General features: G+C 42.9%; 1 protein-coding gene and 2 long non-coding RNA genes across 5 annotated transcripts in view; 2 read left to right on the plus strand and 1 right to left on the minus strand.

Annotated features, from left to right (window-relative positions):
* The window catches only part of LOC144324291 (uncharacterized), a 24376-nt gene extending 23912 nt beyond the window's left edge, over positions 1-464 (minus strand). The window contains exon 1 of one of the 3 annotated variants that reach the window (XR_013389817.1): positions 421-464. Coding sequence is in view for 1 of the 3 variants with exons in the window: in XM_077915660.1 (XP_077771786.1) it covers positions 421-451 (31 nt within the window). In the remaining 2 variants the exon portion in view is untranslated. Of the gene's footprint in view, positions 1-290 lie in introns of all 3 variants that reach the window. The other 2 variants (XR_013389816.1, XM_077915660.1) reach the window with 2 other exon arrangements.
* The window catches only part of LOC144324293 (uncharacterized), a 345086-nt gene extending 329222 nt beyond the window's left edge, over positions 1-15864 (plus strand). The window contains exon 4 of the long non-coding RNA XR_013389820.1: positions 15407-15864. This is a non-coding gene — a long non-coding RNA (uncharacterized LOC144324293). The remainder of the gene's footprint in view (positions 1-15406) is intronic.
* On the plus strand, positions 461-10535 carry LOC144324294 (uncharacterized). Its single transcript, XR_013389821.1, has 3 exons — positions 461-651; positions 879-1087; positions 10356-10535. It is a non-coding gene; the product is annotated as an uncharacterized LOC144324294 (long non-coding RNA).
* Positions 15865-19153: the final 3289 nt, after the last annotated feature.

The raw sequence follows: 19153 nt of genomic DNA on the forward strand, positions 1-19153 counted from the left end.
TCACCTCTTTTTTTTTTTTTTTTTTTTTTTACTTCCCAAGAAAAGAAAACAAAAACTAAATGGAACCTTCTCCATCCTACCTAGCAGCCAACTAACCTGTCAACCAGCAAATAGATTAAGAAACTTAAATTCTCAACTTGATTAGATTGAGGTGGCCAAGTATAGTCTCAGTTTTCTTCCAGAAAAAGATATCCTAGCCGTAAATAGAACATAATGTTGTCTTTAGCAAAACCTACACGCGCTCCACACACCCAGTCACTCAGGTAGGCCTCAGTAGTAATGACCCGTACCGTCGCAGACAACGCTGATACCAGTGTGGGTAATTCTTCAGCCATATCCACTGCTAGAGTAGAATGTGTTTCGACTGAGATGGACCCAACCACAATTTCTCCGCATCTTTCAAAAATTACTCCACACTACCTGCCAAGACCAAGGAACCGATAATGTCCATTTCCTGTATGTTCGTGCTTCAAAGATCTTAGAATTCTTTGATGGTGACTTAGCAACCACTGTAAGAATAATGGCTCCTTAAAACGGAGTGAGTCAAAGAGTAAGACACTTTAGAGGAAATGGTTAATATTAATGAGAGAGTGCAGTGTAGTCTGACAATAGACCAGCATCAGCACTTCGGGAGGAATGCTTCTAGCTTAAGTAAGAGAGGGCCAACTTCTGTCTTTCCATCTCTGAACATTCCCCCCAGATGAAAGCAGAGAAACAGACAGTGTCAGTATCTGTTAGATGGATGGAGATCGCTAGCTAGATCACTAGATCACGAGATGGATCACGGGATCAACAGAGCAGGTGTATGTGTGGTATCCATGGTGTATCGTTCCCCGTCTTCCCTTCTCTTTCTTTCTTTCCCTCTTTTTTCCTTTCAGAGTGATGCTTTGATTCTCTTCAGCAAAGCCTGGGCCGAGAAAAAATAAAAAGTCCCTGTAGCAATTCGGTGGGTCTAAGCACATGCATTGGGAAGAGAGTCAAAAAGGAAGATTTTCACAACGAATTATCATTCAAGTCCTCTCAGACCCGTAGTTTCGTATATGGCTACAGGAGGTGGCCCTAGATTTCTTATAAACCCTTCCAAAAGGTGAGAATGTGCCTTTATTATTAACCTTAGGGCATGTGGTTTTAAAGAGTTATTTTTAACATTTAAACATAAACAATATCAGTACTAAATATAGGATCAAAGCGATGCTATTTCCATGTGGAGTTGCCGAAGCACAGAAGCATGGCTGCAGAGTACAAGTTTCCTTTGAAGGTGCTGTTGCTATCAATATTGCTTACTCGGCAGTCCAGTGATATCAAAATAAGGTGTTCATATAGACATATATTCATTATTATATCCTGCCTGGTGTGAGAAAGGTTTCACTCCTTCAGCCTTTAAAAACAGAACCCAACATCCCAAACCGAGGCCTTAAGGGCCCCTTCACTAGCTTCTTTTCGAAATGAATACATTTAAAGTAATGTTTGAAGCCTGTGGTATCAGAATTTATTTCTACAAAGTTAACTCTATTTAATATCCTTGGCTCTAAGCTTAATTTGCTAAATCGTGCTGTTTTTGAAATTTATTGCAAAATTATTGTTCTCCAGGGAAATAATTACCATTCCTCTTACTTCTATGCTATTGCTTTCCCCTGCATGTGAATTTAAGTAAAGAGATGTAAAAAGCAACTCTGTTTTGAGTAAGTATCAGTCAAGACAGGATGACTCTGAAATTATATTTGAATTTAAGAGAACGTTCTCTGTTCCCTTGAATACCCAATTTTTCCAAATGAGAACAATAGGATATTAAAATTAGAAAAGAATCCTAAGAAATGATTGCATGTATCTATTTATTTATAGGCTGCCTCACTGCAAAAAAAAAAAAAAAAAGATTCTAGGTAGCTTAGGAACACATATAAAATATAGCTACATAATATAAATTAGAAATAGGCATAAAGCAAAAAAAGAAAACACTGGGGTAAAGAGACTTAAATGGAACCAGAAATGGATCCAATGTAAGGTCATTGATTTGAATCAAGGAAGCACAAATTTGACTCTTGACTTTGAAGTATCAAGTTAAAAGCAACCTGTTCAAAAGTGTGAGGCTCATGAATAAGGTTTTCATAATTTTATCATAGAAGTTCACATTTGGGGCACCTGGAGGGCTCAGTTAAGCGTCCAACTCTTGGTTTCGGCTTAGGTCGTGATCTCAGGGATGTAGGATCGAGCCCCGCATTGGGCTCCGTACTCAGTGCAGAGTCTGCTTGAGATTCTCTCTCTTCCTCACTCTCCTTCTGCTCCTCCTGCTTGTGTGCTTACTCTCACATCAATCAGTCAATCAACCAATCAATCTTTTTTTAAGAGTTCAGAACATTTTATAGACCATTTGTGAACTGAACTGTAGTTTCTAGTCTTCTCTGTTGACTATTGTAGTGACCACAGTGCATCTATTTCCTTAATGTTTTGGTTGTGCATCCCGAGATTCCCTTTGGGGGAATCGCCTTTGACCTATTTGTGTGAAGGTGCCCTGTCCCTGTCCCTCCCAAGTTCCCAGCGAAGTGTTTTAAACAGATTGCAGTACCTGGAGAGGAGGTGGCTGTGGCTGATTCCTTCTCAGTGGTCACGTGCTACCAAGAAAGTGACTGGTGTTTGCTCATCCCCTGGTACCAGTTCTCAGAATCTCGTTCTCCTACCTTCTCATCAGTACCTTGAGCCATCCAAAAATTACCCAGTACATTTCTTTTCTGCTTAAGTTAGGGTCTGTTGCCTGCAACTGCAAGACCCTAAATGAAATAGAGGCAATTCACATGCAAATGGATTAAATGATGTGGCTGGGCCCAGTGGGTAATTCGAGGCAAAGTTATATGTGGAATCCTGAGAATCTGATGCTCAATTTACAGCCGTTGTGATCTTAGTACAAACCAGATCCAAAGCAGAAATAGTCATTGGTGAAGAGCATTTCTCTTGACAGCAGTAATCTCTGCCAAAAAAATTTTTTTTTTCTTTTTCTGCACTAAAATTCTTAGAATTTTCTCTTTCTTGGGTAGGCGAACATGGATGCATTTGGGGAAAGGTTTTGGAGCACTCTACTACCACATACCCATTTTCAGGGTTAGATGTAAACTTTGTTATTAATACTGCAACACCTTCTGTTTGCCCCAATAAATAATGCCTAATTTCAGCATTCGTAACACCTAACACACGAATGGTGCTTTATATATTATCAATAGTTTTGTGCTGCTGATGAGAGTTCTTTCTCCTTTAAGAGTTGTAGACTGAGAGCTAGTGGAACAAGAACTACCAAGTATCCAGAGCAGTCATATAGTCGCATGAGGCCGCAGAGCATGTACCTGGGGGCTGTCCTGGTAAATGTTGCACAACTGACAATCTAAAAGAGAAAGAGAGAGAGAGAGAAGCCCTGGTTTGGAGAGCTAACAAATCTCTGTGGCATCAAGACTCCTACCCTGGCCAATTTCAGGCTACCAGTATGATGTCATGGCCTATAGAATTGGGAAGATAGATGCACAAAGCGCTCTTGAGGCTGGTACATAGAGGCCCCAGTGTACCCTTGGAAGGGTCCCTCCTGGATCCTTCTCTAACTGAGCCCAAGGAGGGGCCCTGACAGGCCAAGAATCCATTACCCTTGTGACTTGTGTTCTTATAGAAGGAGCATTGGAAATCTGCAAAGTAAGGTTGACTCCTTAAGTCAATCCAGCTAACTAATGGGTAACAGGAGTCTCTTTTTGCTCTTATCTTAGAATCTTCCTCTGGAACATCATAGGGAACAGAAGCAGTTTGTCACAAATAGATTTCCTACATGCAGGACATCTCAAGTTTCCTTTCAAGAGGAAGTTTCCATTTAAAGACAGAGTGATCTGCTTTGTCTGTAAAATTAAAAAAAAAAAAAAGTGAGTTGAAGAAAACCTATGCTATCTTGCAGGGAAAAAAAAATTACAGCCCAAAGGTGAAGTGTACTAAAGGGCAGCATAAAGCAGAGTGATGTGATGCTGTGGAACACGGGTCCTACATCCAGTTGTCTGGATTTGGACACTGGCTCTGCTCGTTTACCAGTCGCAGAACCCCTTGGATGAGTAACTTGAATTTTAAAACCTCCAGTTGCTCCTCTGCAAAATGAGAATGAATGATCATGGGGTTTCCATGAAAACTTAGCTATATCATGCACGTAAAGGACTTAGCAGGGGGGTATGGTAAGCGGTTCCTGTTACTACTTTTTGATTGTCCTGCCTGCCTTTGTCACATGCCTCAGTGTGTTCGGGTGTCCTTTTGTAAGACGCAGCCGCAGCTACTCTCTACTATGTTTACCCCAGGAGAGGGGATGGCAAATGGGCTATTAGGGCAAAGCCAGTCCTAGCACGGTGCTTTCGATGGGCAAAAGGACACGACGACAGGCGTCGACGAGGCATTCCTCTACACCTCGTGGGAAAGAGCGTAAGCCTGAAACAGGTGCAGTCACAGGGCCCCAGGAGGGGATGGCCAAGAGGATGAAACTTCCATTATCAGAGTTTGGCTGAAAATGATTGGAGCCACATTTCCAGTGGAACTTGTAACTGCTTACTCATCTCAAATAACTTAAAGCATGTCATCACCATTCCCGGCCACAGGAATGAATCCTGCCACAGAGTGGAGATCTGTTTTCTTCCTTAAAGCCCTCAGAGTGTTCTGCTTCAATTCCCTGTATGGGATGTAGATATATTAAATACAAAAAAATGACCATAAAGTGAACATTAAGGTTGAGAAATGAGGTCCAAGGTTGCCAAGAAATTCAAAAGTAAGTGTTCCCCCAGCAGCTCTAATTCAGCCATCTTTGCAGTAATGCATCCTTTCCGATCTCTGAATCCTCAGTGGAACGCCCATTTCATATGGACTCTGGATTCTTCAGCTAAGCCAGGGGAGGGATGTTTGGGGTCCCTTCTGCTCCTTCTCACTTCCCCAGGTCGTGGGAAAATCCTGTCTAGGACCCTTCCACCAAGCCCTTGAATGAGGCCAGGCCTGGCAAAGCACGCCCGAGGGCCCGGGGGGCCGGGGGAAGGGCAGCTCGGCCCCAGGAAGCTGGACCCGTTCCCTTCCTTGGCCCCTCCCTGAGAGCCAGGAGGCTACTCCTGGCTCCACACAGCAAATGTATCCATGCAGATATCCAGGATGCATTAGTGGTTCGACACAAGTGATGTGCTCAGGCACCTCCGGGGTACATTAGTTGAAGTGGCTACAGCAGCTGGTGGCTCCTCTTCAGGCATAATTTATCTATTGCACTTTACTTAATGTGCAAAATTAAATTTATGCTGAATCCATGTGTATTACCTACTGTGCATGAGCAGCATGAAATATACCATAAAGCAAATCAGCACAGAGCCATGCTCGTAATTGCTAATGGCTTTCAACACACTTCATTGTGGTCTAACCAAACTTGGAGTCCATTCTGCGTTGAGAATCCTGCTCATATCAAGGTTGAAAGTGCTTCTCCCCAGGACCTTCTGGAGAACTGAAGGATAAAATGAGAAATGCTTTTAAGTCAATCTTTTTTGAGCCTATGTTCTTTAGATCTCGGATTCTGCACTTTTCATGAATATTGTGATCGATACGGTCTCTACGAAGGGCATGATTTTGCTGAAAAACTGTGAATTTTTTTTTAAGTGGAATATAGAAAATAACCTCGAAAGGCCGTCAGACCAAGTTCTGTCACTGCCAGGCTGTGGGACTCACTCTGTGTTTCTGGTTCTGTATATTACAACAGGAAGAATTGGGCTGTTGACTTCTGCCCCTAACAAGAAAAAAAAAAAAAATCTATGCGATTAAGCATAGTGAACTTTACAAAAAACAAATCTCTCAAAAGAGGCTTTCAAAATGTACTATAAAATACACTTACACTCTCACACATCTAAATTCACATAAAGCAGAAACTAATTCAGGTTTGAAACCTGATCTGAAAAAGAAATTTGGTGGAGGAATCAGAAAGGGAGAGAATAAATACTCAGGTCATGCAGAATCTTAAATGCAATTATATCTCCTCCAACAATAATTATTCAAAGTGTTTTTTGTTTTAAGGTATGCTTTGTAACAACTACAGAGACCATTTCCCATGGAAAAAAAAAAAAGTTATTTGTTCTACAATTTACATTTGTCCTAGAAAGTACCCATCTGCGGAAATGTCATGTTGCTCCCTTGAAAATAATTTGTAATTTTCTCCACGTAAAGGACAGAGGAAAAATAAAACCATTGACTATATTCCTTTTTAGATGTCATCTTTACACATTTTTTTCAGCAGGTGACTATTCGTATAAAATTTTTAAAAATATATCAGTCTTTCAAAGCACAGTATTTTTTTTAAACTAAGAAAATCCTGTTAGGAAGATACAAAGTAATAATTTTACTTATTCTACTCTTCCTCATTTTGTTTTTCAAATTAAAATCCAGATACCATTCATTTTAATACGATGTTTTAAATGTTTTGTTTGTTTCCAGTGCTTCTTGATTTTGTTTGGTTTGTAGCAGAAAAACTAAAATATAGATATGAATTGTCTGCATTCATACATAAATATATATACATTCATATGCATACTTTCAGTCATTATCCTGTTGAATTACAATGAATTGAATAAATACGCATGTAGAAATGGGTTTTCTCATTCTACTTGCGAATGTAAAAATTATGTTGTTTTACTGAATGGTCTAATAAACCTACATCTAGACGTGAAATCCACTAATTAGCATCTGGATCTTATGCCTTTTCTGGAAAAGATGTGTTAGGTTAAGTTTGACTCAGTAGTAAACGTTAATTGAGCATGTATTGAGCGTAAGACTCAGATCTGAAAAAAAAAAAAAAATAACTTGGCTCCTGCCTTGTGGGAGCATACAGTCAAGCGACAAACATGGACATACACACAAATAACTCTAATGCAAGGCAAATAGTGGCAAGTCTTAGGATAGGCTTGTGCAGCAGGTGAGTGGTGCTCTGAGGCTCTTGGAGGTATGAAGACACAGTAGAATGAGAGCTGAGTCTTGGAAAATGAGCCCAATTTTGGTTGGAAGACAACTGGGGGTGGGGGGAGACGTACACTGAAGAGCATGGCAAACAGAAGTAAGGGCTTGAAGAACAACCTGGGCAAATGAAGGAAAGGGAAGTCGAAGCTTCAAACTGTGATGTTCCTTATGCACACCCATAGCCTCTAGATGGGGTGGCCCCTGGCTTAGAATGAAAACCAAAACCAAAACCAAAGCAGTGATGTTTCCCTCTTCTAGCCATAAAGTCTTACTCAGACCTATGTGGTCACAAGTTTGCCTGGGCCCAGAAAGAAAAAAAAAATTCCTTCTTAAGCCACAAAGAAGATAAGCTTTTACCCAGCAGCCTGTGCTTACCTGTGCTAGCTTAGCTGCAGGAGTGGTTATGAGAAACAAGGACATTATCAAACTCTTCTTTAAAATTCCACCTGTGATATCTTACTAGATACCTTTGGAATAATAACTTGTCCTAGATTAGTTCCATGCTTTCTAAAAACAGGAACTCCTTTCCTTCCTCTCTCCCGTTTTCTCTCAACATCAAGGGGCATAATTGAGTATTTGCATGATAGGAGTCTTAATTATTAAAGAGGTTTATTGTCTTACAGCTTCTATGAAATTATCCTACTTTTCTCTCCTCTGGGACAGAAAGCATATTTACCACGTTGCCCCAGGCCTGGTCTTGCCATCTCATTCAACACCAAGGCTTTGTCAGAAGAGAGGTCAGTAGCCTCTTGGAATCTTTTGGAGATAGGTAGAGCCTGGTAATCGTTTCCCACAATGGGGTTATCTGCTATCTGCCAGGGTTGTTTTCCTGAATGATATCTGATCAAACTCCACTGCAAAAAGTACCCAAGGGGGTCTTCCCAGCTCTGTCTTCTTCCTCTGCTTTCTATCAATCAACTCGAGACAAGCTAATGCCTGACCCAAATATTTTTTAAGTGTCAACACAGACCATGGTGATTGGGGCTACATTTAGATAAAATCTCATTTATATTCTCTAATCCAGCTCATTATCCCAGATGGTTTTACTGATTTCTACTGTGTCGTCGTCCCCACTGTCAGGATCCAACAGTAAAAATCCAGCAAATTTGCATTCCTTCCTTCCTTTTTTTTTTTTTTTTTTTTTTTTTTGGCCCAGGCACATTGTTCACGGAAATTCAAGTGATAAGCAAAGGAAACAAACTACCTTGGAATTTGGTTGATGCTCTGGATCTCCAGCCCAGTGCAGGGAAACGTCAAACTCTTATTTCCAAAATGCAGAATCTTTGAAAACTAGAAGCAACGAAGTTCTACTAAATCTGTAAGGAAAAATAAAGCACCACCGCAGAGTGAAATCGAAATGCTATGTCCATGTCACACTTTCCATTCAGACTTTATGATACTGTTCTATAGAATTAAGAACTGCATTTTTTTTTTCTTTTAGAATCAGGAGCATTTCATGCCCCAAACCCTACATCTACATCTAATATTTGAAATTTTCCACATCCCACCTGAGCTGACTAAAATCAACCTAGCAAATTCTTTCTCTCACGGATCTTAGATCATGAGAAAGGTTAGGCAGGGAGCTAGGGCCCAATCCTTCTAAGTCTGATCTGAAATGGATGTCTGCAGGCATCAATCATGTTCCTGGATGATACGGATCGCCACCAGCCACGAAGCAGCCCTCTCTGGCTTTCCCACACAAGACCTATCCCGAGATCAGCAAGCACATTCCTGTCTAAACTCTGCGCTGCAAATCGCCACGGCTCCTTTCATCAAGTTAATTACAGAATCAAGGGGCTGGAAGAGGAGCCCAAGACCTCATCTGTTCCATCCCCTCGGCTTTCTGGCACGGCCAGAGTTAAATCATACCAGACAGATGGAAATCTAGCTGGTTTGTAAGGACTTCCAGAGGAGGGGATGGATTCCACGCACCTGCCAATCACCCACTCTGCTGTTTAACAGCCCTTGTTGGAGAATCCTTCTTTATCTCCAGCTTGAATCTCACACACGGCACGTCAGCCAACCTCTCCTTGTTCTGTGCATCAACCCTTCACATACCTGCAGATCTTTATGAAGGCGTCTCTCCAGCTTCTCTTCTCCAGGCTGATGAATCCCCATTCCTTTCACCTCTTTCTATAAATCTGATTTTCTAACTTTTAATTATTTCTCTGATTTTCCACTGAACCTTGGTACACTCCAGGATTGACTGAAGACCCAGGTAGTCTTTTTTTGTCTTTAAGAAAAGTGCTTCTCACGCTTTTTACTCCCAGGACCCTTTTTCATACACCTAAAAATTGAGGACGCCAAAGAGCTTTTATTTATGTGGGTTACATCTATAGGTATTTTCTGGATTGGGAATTAAGACTGATAAATTTTTAAGACCCCAGAATACACAAGACACAGCCCATTATTCATCAAAGCAAAGGTGTCCTACATCATGTGGCCTCTGGAAAACTCTATTGTATATTCATCAGAGAATGAGAAGGCAAATAACATATCAGTGTTCTTATAAAGATAGCATAGACTCTGCACACCTCCTAAGAGTCTTAGGGGCTCCCCATGGTCCCTGGATCCTCTGCTTTATAGGAAACATGGTCCGTCCCACTCTCAGCGTATACCCAGTTACACAGGCAGTTGGCAAGGAGTCCAGTCGAGTCTGAAAACAGCCAACTCAAACCATGCTACGTTATAAGGCAAATTAAAGCCTTTAACTGTCAAAGAATCCATGCTGTCATCCTTAGAAAAAATAACAGAAACTAATTTTGAGAAAAATAAACTGACTTTTGTTGATATTTTAATGGGAAAACTTGGTAGTGAGGGAGCAGAAAAGCAGGAGGTCACTGTTGATTGCGCTGTAATAGCAAGAGCAGATTCTCTAACGTGTAATCCTCTTAATCACACTCAAAACCATTCTGTTTATTTACTTTTGATCTGGGCACAAATAAGTTGTTTGCTGTGAAACAACAGAGCTGATCTTCAAATCCCTTGCTTACCACTGTTTTTACAACTGAAATTGGCCCTGTCGCCTAGATCGGGCCTAGGTCTGCCCATCACTCTTGAAGACTCTGAGGTGACGGTGGGACACAGGGCAGGGGAAGGGGTCTGTGCAAGCTAAGCCAGGTGCTCAAACGATTTCCTTTGCTTTTACTCTGCCTTCCCCGATTTGTTTCCTTTCGTACCTGAGAAACTGCCTCTTTTTCTCAGCAGAGTCAGGTTTTAAAACTGTTAGCCTAAGTCTTGTTTGCCATATTTATAAGGCGTTGCAGATTTATCAATCAAGCAACAAATATTTGCTACCCACTCTGTATTCAAAGTTCTGCTCGATCGAGTAGGTACGTTACCACTGAAGCCTAAGTCTTATTTTCTGTCTCTAGGGACTTCCAGTCTAGTTGGAGACAAAGGAAAATAAAACTCAAAGAAAACAACAGCTCATTGTAAGCGACAGAACAGAATTAAGTTCTAAACTGCACGGCGCAGACTCAGCATTACAGGAGTTGTCAGAGAATCTCTGTGAGGATGTGAAACACGCCACACAAATTAAAAAGTGGAAGTGCTTCAGTGGTGGCGTAGGTGAATTTTGAGATGGAGCTTGAAATGTATTTCTTCCGAAAACTTGCTGGTCAATTGTTAAAACCAAGCACTGTTTGTGGGGCCTCGAGCTAGATCACAAATGCTCCTCCCCTCCCGTCCCCTACCCTGGCCAAAGGCCTGTCCCCATCCTGGTCAGGGGAAGCCTCACACACATGAATGGGGAGCCCCAGCGTGCAGTGCAGACTCACAGTCCACAACCGTATCCCACAAGAGCCACTCTTGGCACCCCTGGGGCCTCCCAGTGAGCACCCCAGAAGCTTCGTCAGCCCCAGGGAGGAAGATGAACGAGGTGCTAAGGAAGATGCATGTGTTGGCCCCGGAAGCAGGTGCAACCCCTCTAGGCAGGGAATTCCTGGTCCCTGGAACCTGAGATGTTCCAGAAGGAGGGATCGTGTAGTATGAGCTCCAAGTGGGCATTCCACTGACTCCTCAGAATCTTCTTGAAGGGAGGGAAGCACTGGTATTGGACCAAAGCAGGGTCTCTAACAGGTAGGACACACAGCAGAGGCCCTGGGTGCCCAGGTCTCAGGAGGTAGCTTTAAAGTAAAGGAATTTCTAAAGAAAGAAAGAAAGAGAGAGAGAGAGAGAGAAAAGGGGGGGGAGGGAGGAAGAAAGAAAAGAAAGAAAGAGAAAGAGAGAAAGAGAAAGAGAAAGAGAAAGAAAGAGAGAAAGAAAGAGAAGAAAGAAGAAAGAAAGAAAGAAAGAAAGAAAGAAAGAAAGAAAGAAAGAAAGAAAAGAAAGAAAATAAGTAATTAGGTAAGTAAAGGAATTCCAATATAAAAGACTCTCAAAAGAAATATTCCTTGTATTAAGGGTCTTTCATTATTTCTGCAACTTAAGTCACACTTTTTCTTCTCTATTAAAGGAAATATGTGCTTTGATTAGGTTTTCTTTTTTTTTTTTTGATTAGGTTTTCAAAGTAAGACTCAGATTTTATTTTACTTCGATTACTCTAATATACTTTTTAATATTTATATATGTAAAATTTTAAAGTGCACTTTCCTAGGGATTTTCAGATATATCTTAATTTAAGAAAAAGATTCAGACCTGGACAAGTAAAGTTTTCAAGTCAACTCATATTTTGAATGCATGCTAAAGTTGGATGAAAGATTCCTTTTGTAAAGTCAATTCTGAATTCTCATTCTATTTTTTAATGGGGTTAGTCACCCGCTAAAGCAACTATTGTGGGGGTTTTATTTAATATTTACACATAACTTACATGATTTCTTGATAGGAGTCAGACTTCGAATCTAGCTACATTTCTGCTATAATTTCACTTGTGTCATCCTGGCTCCACTCTCTCTCTTCCCTTCTCATCTTAGAATTTAGTGAGATTTTTCTGCCTCTGCTGAAAAACCAAAAAAGAAATATTCCTAGCATACAGACATGGAATATGAAACCAAGAAAAGACATACTAGAAGAAAATGACAAGATTTTTTTTTTTTTGAGTGCTGCCTTGTGTCCCATCACAGCATGGCCAGCATTTACAATAGTTGGAAAGAAATTCAATTTATTACTACAGCCTCTTGTGAAGATACACTTGGGAGGGTGCAGTCATAACACAGAGCAAAACTTCTTCAAAGGTTGACTTGATACTTCAGATAACTTGAACAGACACTTCACCAAAGAGGATATATGGATGGTAAATAACACATGAAACGTTCGGTGTCACCAGCCAATCGAGACATGCAGATTAAAGCTGTAAGGACATACACCTCTACACGCCTATTAAAATGGCCAGACAAAACCTATACACGAATGTTTACAGCAATTTTATGTTTAACAACCCCAAACCAGGAGCAACCCAACAGTCCTTCCATGAATGAACGGATAAACAAACAGCACTCCATCCATACAATGGAAAGTTGCTCAGCAATATAAAGGGATAAACTACTGATACACGAACAATTTAGATGACCCTCAAAGGCATTCTGCTGAGTGGAAAACCAGTCTCAAAGGGTAGCATACTGTATGATTCCATTTCTATAACATTCTCAAAATGGCAACGATTGTGGTGGAGACTACATCACGTCGGGGTCGGGTGGAGGGTATGATTGTTAAGGAGCAACTTGAGGGAGTCTGTGGTGCTAGAACAGTTCTATATCCCCCTGTGGCAGCTGGTAAGGTGATAAAATCTGTTGCCAAAAGGAACCCATCCAACACCAACCAACTGGTGCAGTGTTTCCTAAAGGGCAGTCATTACCTAGTTACTTGGATTTTTATCACCCATCTGCTTTTCACGGCATATTCATTGCACTCCGATGCTTAGTACGATGCCAGTACTCCCCGTTTACTCAGAGAGGCAACCACCACCTAGGTGGTTACTGTAATAGGGCAGATGGAAAATTTCCAGGCTCCTAGACTTTTCTTGTCTGTTGCTTTCCCACCACACTGCCTCTCAGTAAGACCCCAGGCATGGGAGTTGGGGGGAAATCAGTGACCCTGCTCAGAAGAATCCTCTTTTGAAAGGAAAGATAATGATTCTGAGACCACTAGAATTGACTCTTCCAACTGGAGCCCCATATTGTGAGGTTATCAAACCCTTAGAGGGAATTCATGGGTTGGACTTTTCGTCCTTTCAACATTAAATGTATTCTAATTGCATTGGCCTTTACAAAGCCGACTCCTTCCTCAAGGGTAAGGACATAAACTCTTGCCAGCCTGTAAGTCACGTTTCCATTCATGTGAGAGCTTCCATTCATGTGGTATTTTCCTCCACTCCTGCCTCGTCTACCTTAAAGTAGAAACGAAAAGCTATCAACAGATCTGGGTGGCCCCCAATAAAGGGTTCTTTCTCTTTGTCTATTTAAAGTACCCTTGTTATTAAAAAAAATTAACATTCTATTAATAACAGATGCCGGGTATCTTACTCCTGTAATATACTGTAATTAACAATGCAAATGGGAAATAAAAATCTCATTATTTATCAGATAGACATGAGCAGGTGATTATGTACTTAGAGGTATAAAATGCATAATGAAAATGCAAAGCGATAATTGTTCCAAACCGGCTTCTACTTGTGGGCCACAGAGAGAGTCTTTGTAGTTAAATAGAGAGACTGTCTGCCCCTCTCCTTTCTTCTAGTCTAGCCCTGTGCACGATATCCTTTCTTCTCAATACATCCAAGCTCAGTATGAATAATTTAAATGTTATAGCATCTTGTTCAAACTCAAGGCCAACTGAGGAAAAGTGTAGGGAGCCTATACAAATGATACATTTCTGTTTTTTCCAAAACACTCATATAACTCAGGAAAATTAGACAGACCAATTTTATTAACCATTTTTTAAAATTCTATTTGAAAGGAAAGCACTCCTGGATGGAGAGCTTGTATATCAAATTTCAGACCTAAGTAAACTTTTATGGCTGAGCTGTAAAAATAGTCATTTATAATGCAAACACTGCCAAATTTTTAACTATAATCCTGCCAGTGGGCGACTATAATAATCCAACAATAATCATCGTCGTCGTAACAAATCACTTGAAAGAGAGGCTGCTGCCCTCCGCAAATAGGCAAAACATCCCCCCTCCAAGGCGGTATGTTCCAGGAGAAAACCTGACAGCCAGCCAGGCACCCTTCCTTTCCAACCTGGCAAACTTGGGGAGTAAATCAGTCAAGGAGACCACCCTGCCCCCCTCGATACCCTCTGGGCATCCAGGACGACCTAACAGTGCGGTTTATCAAAGGTGGTTGTGTTGCTCCCTAACTGAGTGGTCCTCCTCTTTGTCCCATAACACCCTAAATAAAGCCTTAATGCTGAAATAAGAAGCCCCAGCTCACTTTTTAATGTTTGCAAACATTCTGCGCAAAGGCAGGGGCTCTCCCAGTCCCAGCTTAACTCAAACCAGAGCCGACTGCACTGCTGGCGCTGCTGGGTCTCAGCTTCGGGGAGGGGGCTCCCTGCAGGCCGGCCTTAAAGGGCCGCGCCTCCCCTCCTGGAGCCCCTTGGCGCCGCCGCCCAGCCAACAGTTCCGAGGAGGCAGGGGTGAAGCGGCAGCAGGCGTCTCCAGGGGACAGGCAGCCCAGGGACAGAAGCCATCAAAGGTCTCCGGGCGGCCACGTGGCTCCCCCTGTGTCCCCAGCTTGGATTCGCTACCCTGATAAAGCATCCCTAACTCAGGCAGGTGGGGCATCCCTGCTGAATTCCCTGCTGTGCTAATCAGGAGTTAGAGACTTTCTTAAAGAAATGCCTGGGGCCGCCCGCGTGGCCCAGCAGTTTAGCACCGCCTGCAGCCCAGGGCGTGATCCTGGAGACCTGGGATCGAATCTCACATTGGGCTCCCAGCATGGGGCCAGCTTCTCCCTCTGCCTGTGTCTCTGCCTCTCTCTGTGTGTGTCTCTCCTGAATAAATAAATAAAATCTTAAAAAAAAAAAAAAAAGAAATGCCTGGCGTTACCTCCAAGAGCCTGTAGAACCTTGAACAAGTCTGTCGCAGCCTAGCCCTGTAGGCATTCTAATGGCCATTTTCGTAAATGAGAGATAATAATGTCATTAATGTGGCCATTATGTTTTTCTATGTTATCAAAGTAAGTTTAAAAATTCTTGAAAGTAAGTTTTTTTCCTTCCTGAAACGATGGAAGATGTTGGGGGCTGGTCAATCGAAGGATTTGCTTTTTGACATTAAAAACTCTCCACTATTGGCATATGAATCCGTGATGTTTTACTTTTATATCCTATGTGAAGCTCAACAGGAGTCCCCGTTTGGTGGTGGTGGTGGTGGTGGTGGTGGTGGTGGTGGTGGTGGGAAACAGTTGTTTCTTAATCCTCGTGTTTTCATAAGGGGTAATTTTGCACAAGCAGAGCTGCTTTCTTACGGCCTCTGTTGCCCCCGCAGGTCGGCGAGCCGCAGCGGGAACCCAGCAGCCTCGGCCCTCGCTGTCCCTCGGTTCGGAGCCCTGTCCTCGCCGCGGGCCTGCTCGGCCTCCGCCTGCCGCGGCTCCCCGGGGCCTGACTCGGTGAGTCCGACTCCCGGACGGAGCTCCAGTGCTCGAGTTCGCTGCGCCCCCCAGCCCTGAGCATCCTTCTCAAAGCTGATGTTTCCCTTGCCACCTTTCTGGCTTCTCTGCCTCTCTCTCAATTGGTGCTAAAACTGGGGCCAGTTTAGCCCCAGTTGGGAGTGGAAACAACAAATGGAATCTTCTTTTAGCTCTTCCAACTGTAACATGTACCCAGCCCATGCAAGTTATGGATTGGGGGCAGCCCCGCTCTGTGTCTGTTCTCAAGGGAGGAAACCCTTAAAGAAAGGTTTTATGCTACTTGGGGTATTGCTTCCTACACAAGAAATAAATAAAAACCCTGTAGCAATTTACAGAGGCCGTCGTTTTTGTAGCCTGGGGAAATGGGGCAGAGAACTAGCAGGCTCCGGTGCCGACTAGGAGCAGTAGCATCCTCGCAGACTTCACGAAATCGCAGATTCCATAGAAGCCCTGGGTTCTGGTCAGGCCCACTCACCACTCACACATCCCATCACCCACCAGGTAGGTTCTCGCCCCATCTCGCCAACCCAGGCCCCAGGAGCTTCAGCAGCTGTTTTCCTGAGGATGTAAAGTTTTTTGTTAAAAAAAAAAAAAAAAAACTCTTAAAGACGGGTGGGATTCCTTCCTTAGCCCTCTTCAGAAGTAGCAACAAATACCGAGGTTCGCCAACCTCCACGTAATCTAAAATGTTTCATTACCACCCCTGGTCCTACAAACTCTTAGCAGGCAAATATAAACAGAGGCAATTTGAAAATTGAGTGAAAACCCACATTTTAGAAGAAATCACAAAATAAAAAGAGTTTGCTTTCACTGAAAGCAAGATGTGTTCAAATTTTAACCAACAGGATGTAACCGATGTTAAAGAACGGAGTGTTTCAAACGTTAGAAAAACTGCCGAACTTTCTGAATAATGCTTGACGTAGAGACACGAGAGAGCAGAAGGCAGAAGGTGAGCCCTGGAAATGTCAGCGTGGCGCCAAGCAATGACGATCTCCAGGGGATCTGCTTTCATTTTCCCAGGGTAGCTAGTTCTCAACGAGCTTCTCTGAGGTCCACTTGACCTCATGTTTTCCTCTCAGAGTATTTTAGAATCTTAGCTTTGCTTCTGTGAGCCTCTGGACAGGACTGACTGCAGGATTATAGGGCCCAGTGCAAAATGAATATGGGGTGCCCTTTGTGCAACAATTAAGAATTTCAGGATGGTGATGTCGCGTTAAACAAGCGTGGGGCCCTTGTGCTTGCATAGGTGGCACAGCCATTGAAGCCAGCCCAGACTCTGGAGCCTTCAGTGGGATGGGACCATATGGACCATATGGGCTGGGGAGACTATCTTTTTTTTTTTTTTTTTAGGATGCCATGGCATTTTATGTTCACAGCCACCCATCACCCTTTGAACTTCCTTGGCACCCATCCCTCTAGAAGGCGAGTGTTGTCTTTAGGCTCTCACCGGTGGGTAAGCTGAAGCACGCCGGGATTAAGTAACTTCTCCAGTGCTAGATCCTTCAGCTACAGGGGGTAAAACCCTAAAGTGGATATCACAATTCCCAGTTGCCACCAAAGCTGCCTGCAACAATGTCCTTCGATTTCGTAAACCATGGCACGTGTTAGCAGCACGTAAACAAACACCCTTAGCGCCAAGTCAGTTCTGCTTCGTCGTTGGCACAGTTTTTCACTAAAACCATGTCATCGTATGATGATAACATCAAAGGAAAATCTGGATACGGAGCTGTATGCCTTCCCTTTACACGACGGGGTACGTCGGTGACCCCGTGCAGTACCCTTTGTTCTTCCCTCTGTTGACATCACCACTGACAGTCAGAAAAGCCGTCCTTCCAGAAGCCAGGTGCGCTCTGTAACAGCCTCGTCTAGGGATTAGCACAGCTACAATTTCACTTTCCTTGAGCTATTTCTATTTCTCTATCTTGGTGTTTCTTCCCGTTTCTTTTTATTTCCCCCTTCCCATTTCTCTACACACAGAGAGAGACACACAAACTGGCTTCTCTCAAAGCGAGCAGCAAAGCAGAGACATAACTTCAGTGTGCAGCCAGTGGTTTTTCCCCCTTTGCCCCTGGTTGTTAATAAACATCTTTAAGCTGCCTGTGGGCCTGAAATTAAGAATGAGGAAAGCATCCATTTAGGAGTAAGCCATTCTAACCTTCCTCCCTTTGACTCCCCCTCTCCATGGCAATGACACAGTCTTCCCGGTTCAAAAGCAATTATGCAGCTTTCCGTGGATGCAGGTGTATGAGGTTTGGTTCCATGAACCCACAGGTGTAAACAGAGACTGTTGTGGAAGCAAAAACCCCCGCCTCCGTCTTCCCGCAGCCATTTCCACAGATATGTACTTTAAGGTGCATCACTGATCATCACTCAAGGTTGGTGATGGGTAAATGGGGGTTCTTCGTTATTATTCTATTTTTGTGCATGTCTGAAATTCTTCGTAGTCAAAATTAAATTTCAAAAAAGAACAAAGCTGACAAAAGTGCATCAAAGCTGCTTTAGGTTCCCAGGTAGAAGTATCTCATCGGGACGACAGAAGAGAGCAGGACGCCAGAACAAAGCCTGTAGTTCCCCAGGTATCTCAAAACCACTGCATCCTTCTCTCCTTTCCTTGGGAGCGAGCAGCATCGCGTCGTCGTGGATGCAAACGCTCCACCTTTCCTCACCCCACCACAGCTTCCCTTCGCCTTCGCCTTGACCAGCATTTGCAAGGCAAGAAGAATTTTGCTTGAGCTTATTCATCATTGACAGACATCGCCTCAAGATCGTCTTCCAAGTGTAGGTCTAAATAAAATGGGAAAAATGGCAGGAGTAAGGGGAAGGAAACGAGTCTATCTTTGAGCTCGACCACTGGCCAGGCCCTCAGTGAGGTAGCTGGCACACGGTGTCCGGGGGACTCAGGGACAGGCCTGTGTCTGGCTTAGAGCTGGGCAGGGAGAAGCAGGCCGGGAACGCGTCCCCCGGCTCACATTCACGAAAGCCTCAGATTTGGACTTTCCATCTTCAAGTTAACTTAAATATGCGGTCATTGTATTTCTGGGTTTCACAACTACTAATTGTTAAATGTCGATATTTGAAGTTTACTACAGTTTTTCATCCATGTTTTGACCGTGCTTGCTTTTTAACATACTAAGAGTTTCCCAAGAAAAAAAAATCAAAGAAACAAACAAACAAAAACAACAAAAAAGGAAGTGGCCCAGGCCCCACTCAACCTCTGTGACCCTGCTCAGGGAAAACAGAGCGGACTGTCTCAGTAAATGGAGGTCACCGACGTTTTCTTCTTTTTATATCTTCTTCCTCCTCCTCCTCCTTGTCATTTTTGTTTGTTTGTTTTCCTAGGGCTGCAGGACTCTTCCAAAATAAGTAACAGGAAAATATATGAAGTGACCAGTGAGGACCATGTTATAGTAAAAAATAAAATAAAAAAAAAATTTAAAGGAAAAGAAATAGACAGAACCTACTTTGGGAAAATTGAATGATGCCAGGAAAGAAGTTTTCAAAATCCAAGAGATCATATGAATCTTCATAACTCTAATATTTCCAAAATGTGACCAAAAAACAGAGCTTAAGAAGGGGGATGCCTCCATAACTGCTCTCCATGTGTG

This window comes from Canis aureus, chromosome 11, assembly GCF_053574225.1.
Source record: "Canis aureus isolate CA01 chromosome 11, VMU_Caureus_v.1.0, whole genome shotgun sequence".
NCBI classification, from domain to species: Eukaryota; Metazoa; Chordata; class Mammalia; order Carnivora; family Canidae; genus Canis; species Canis aureus.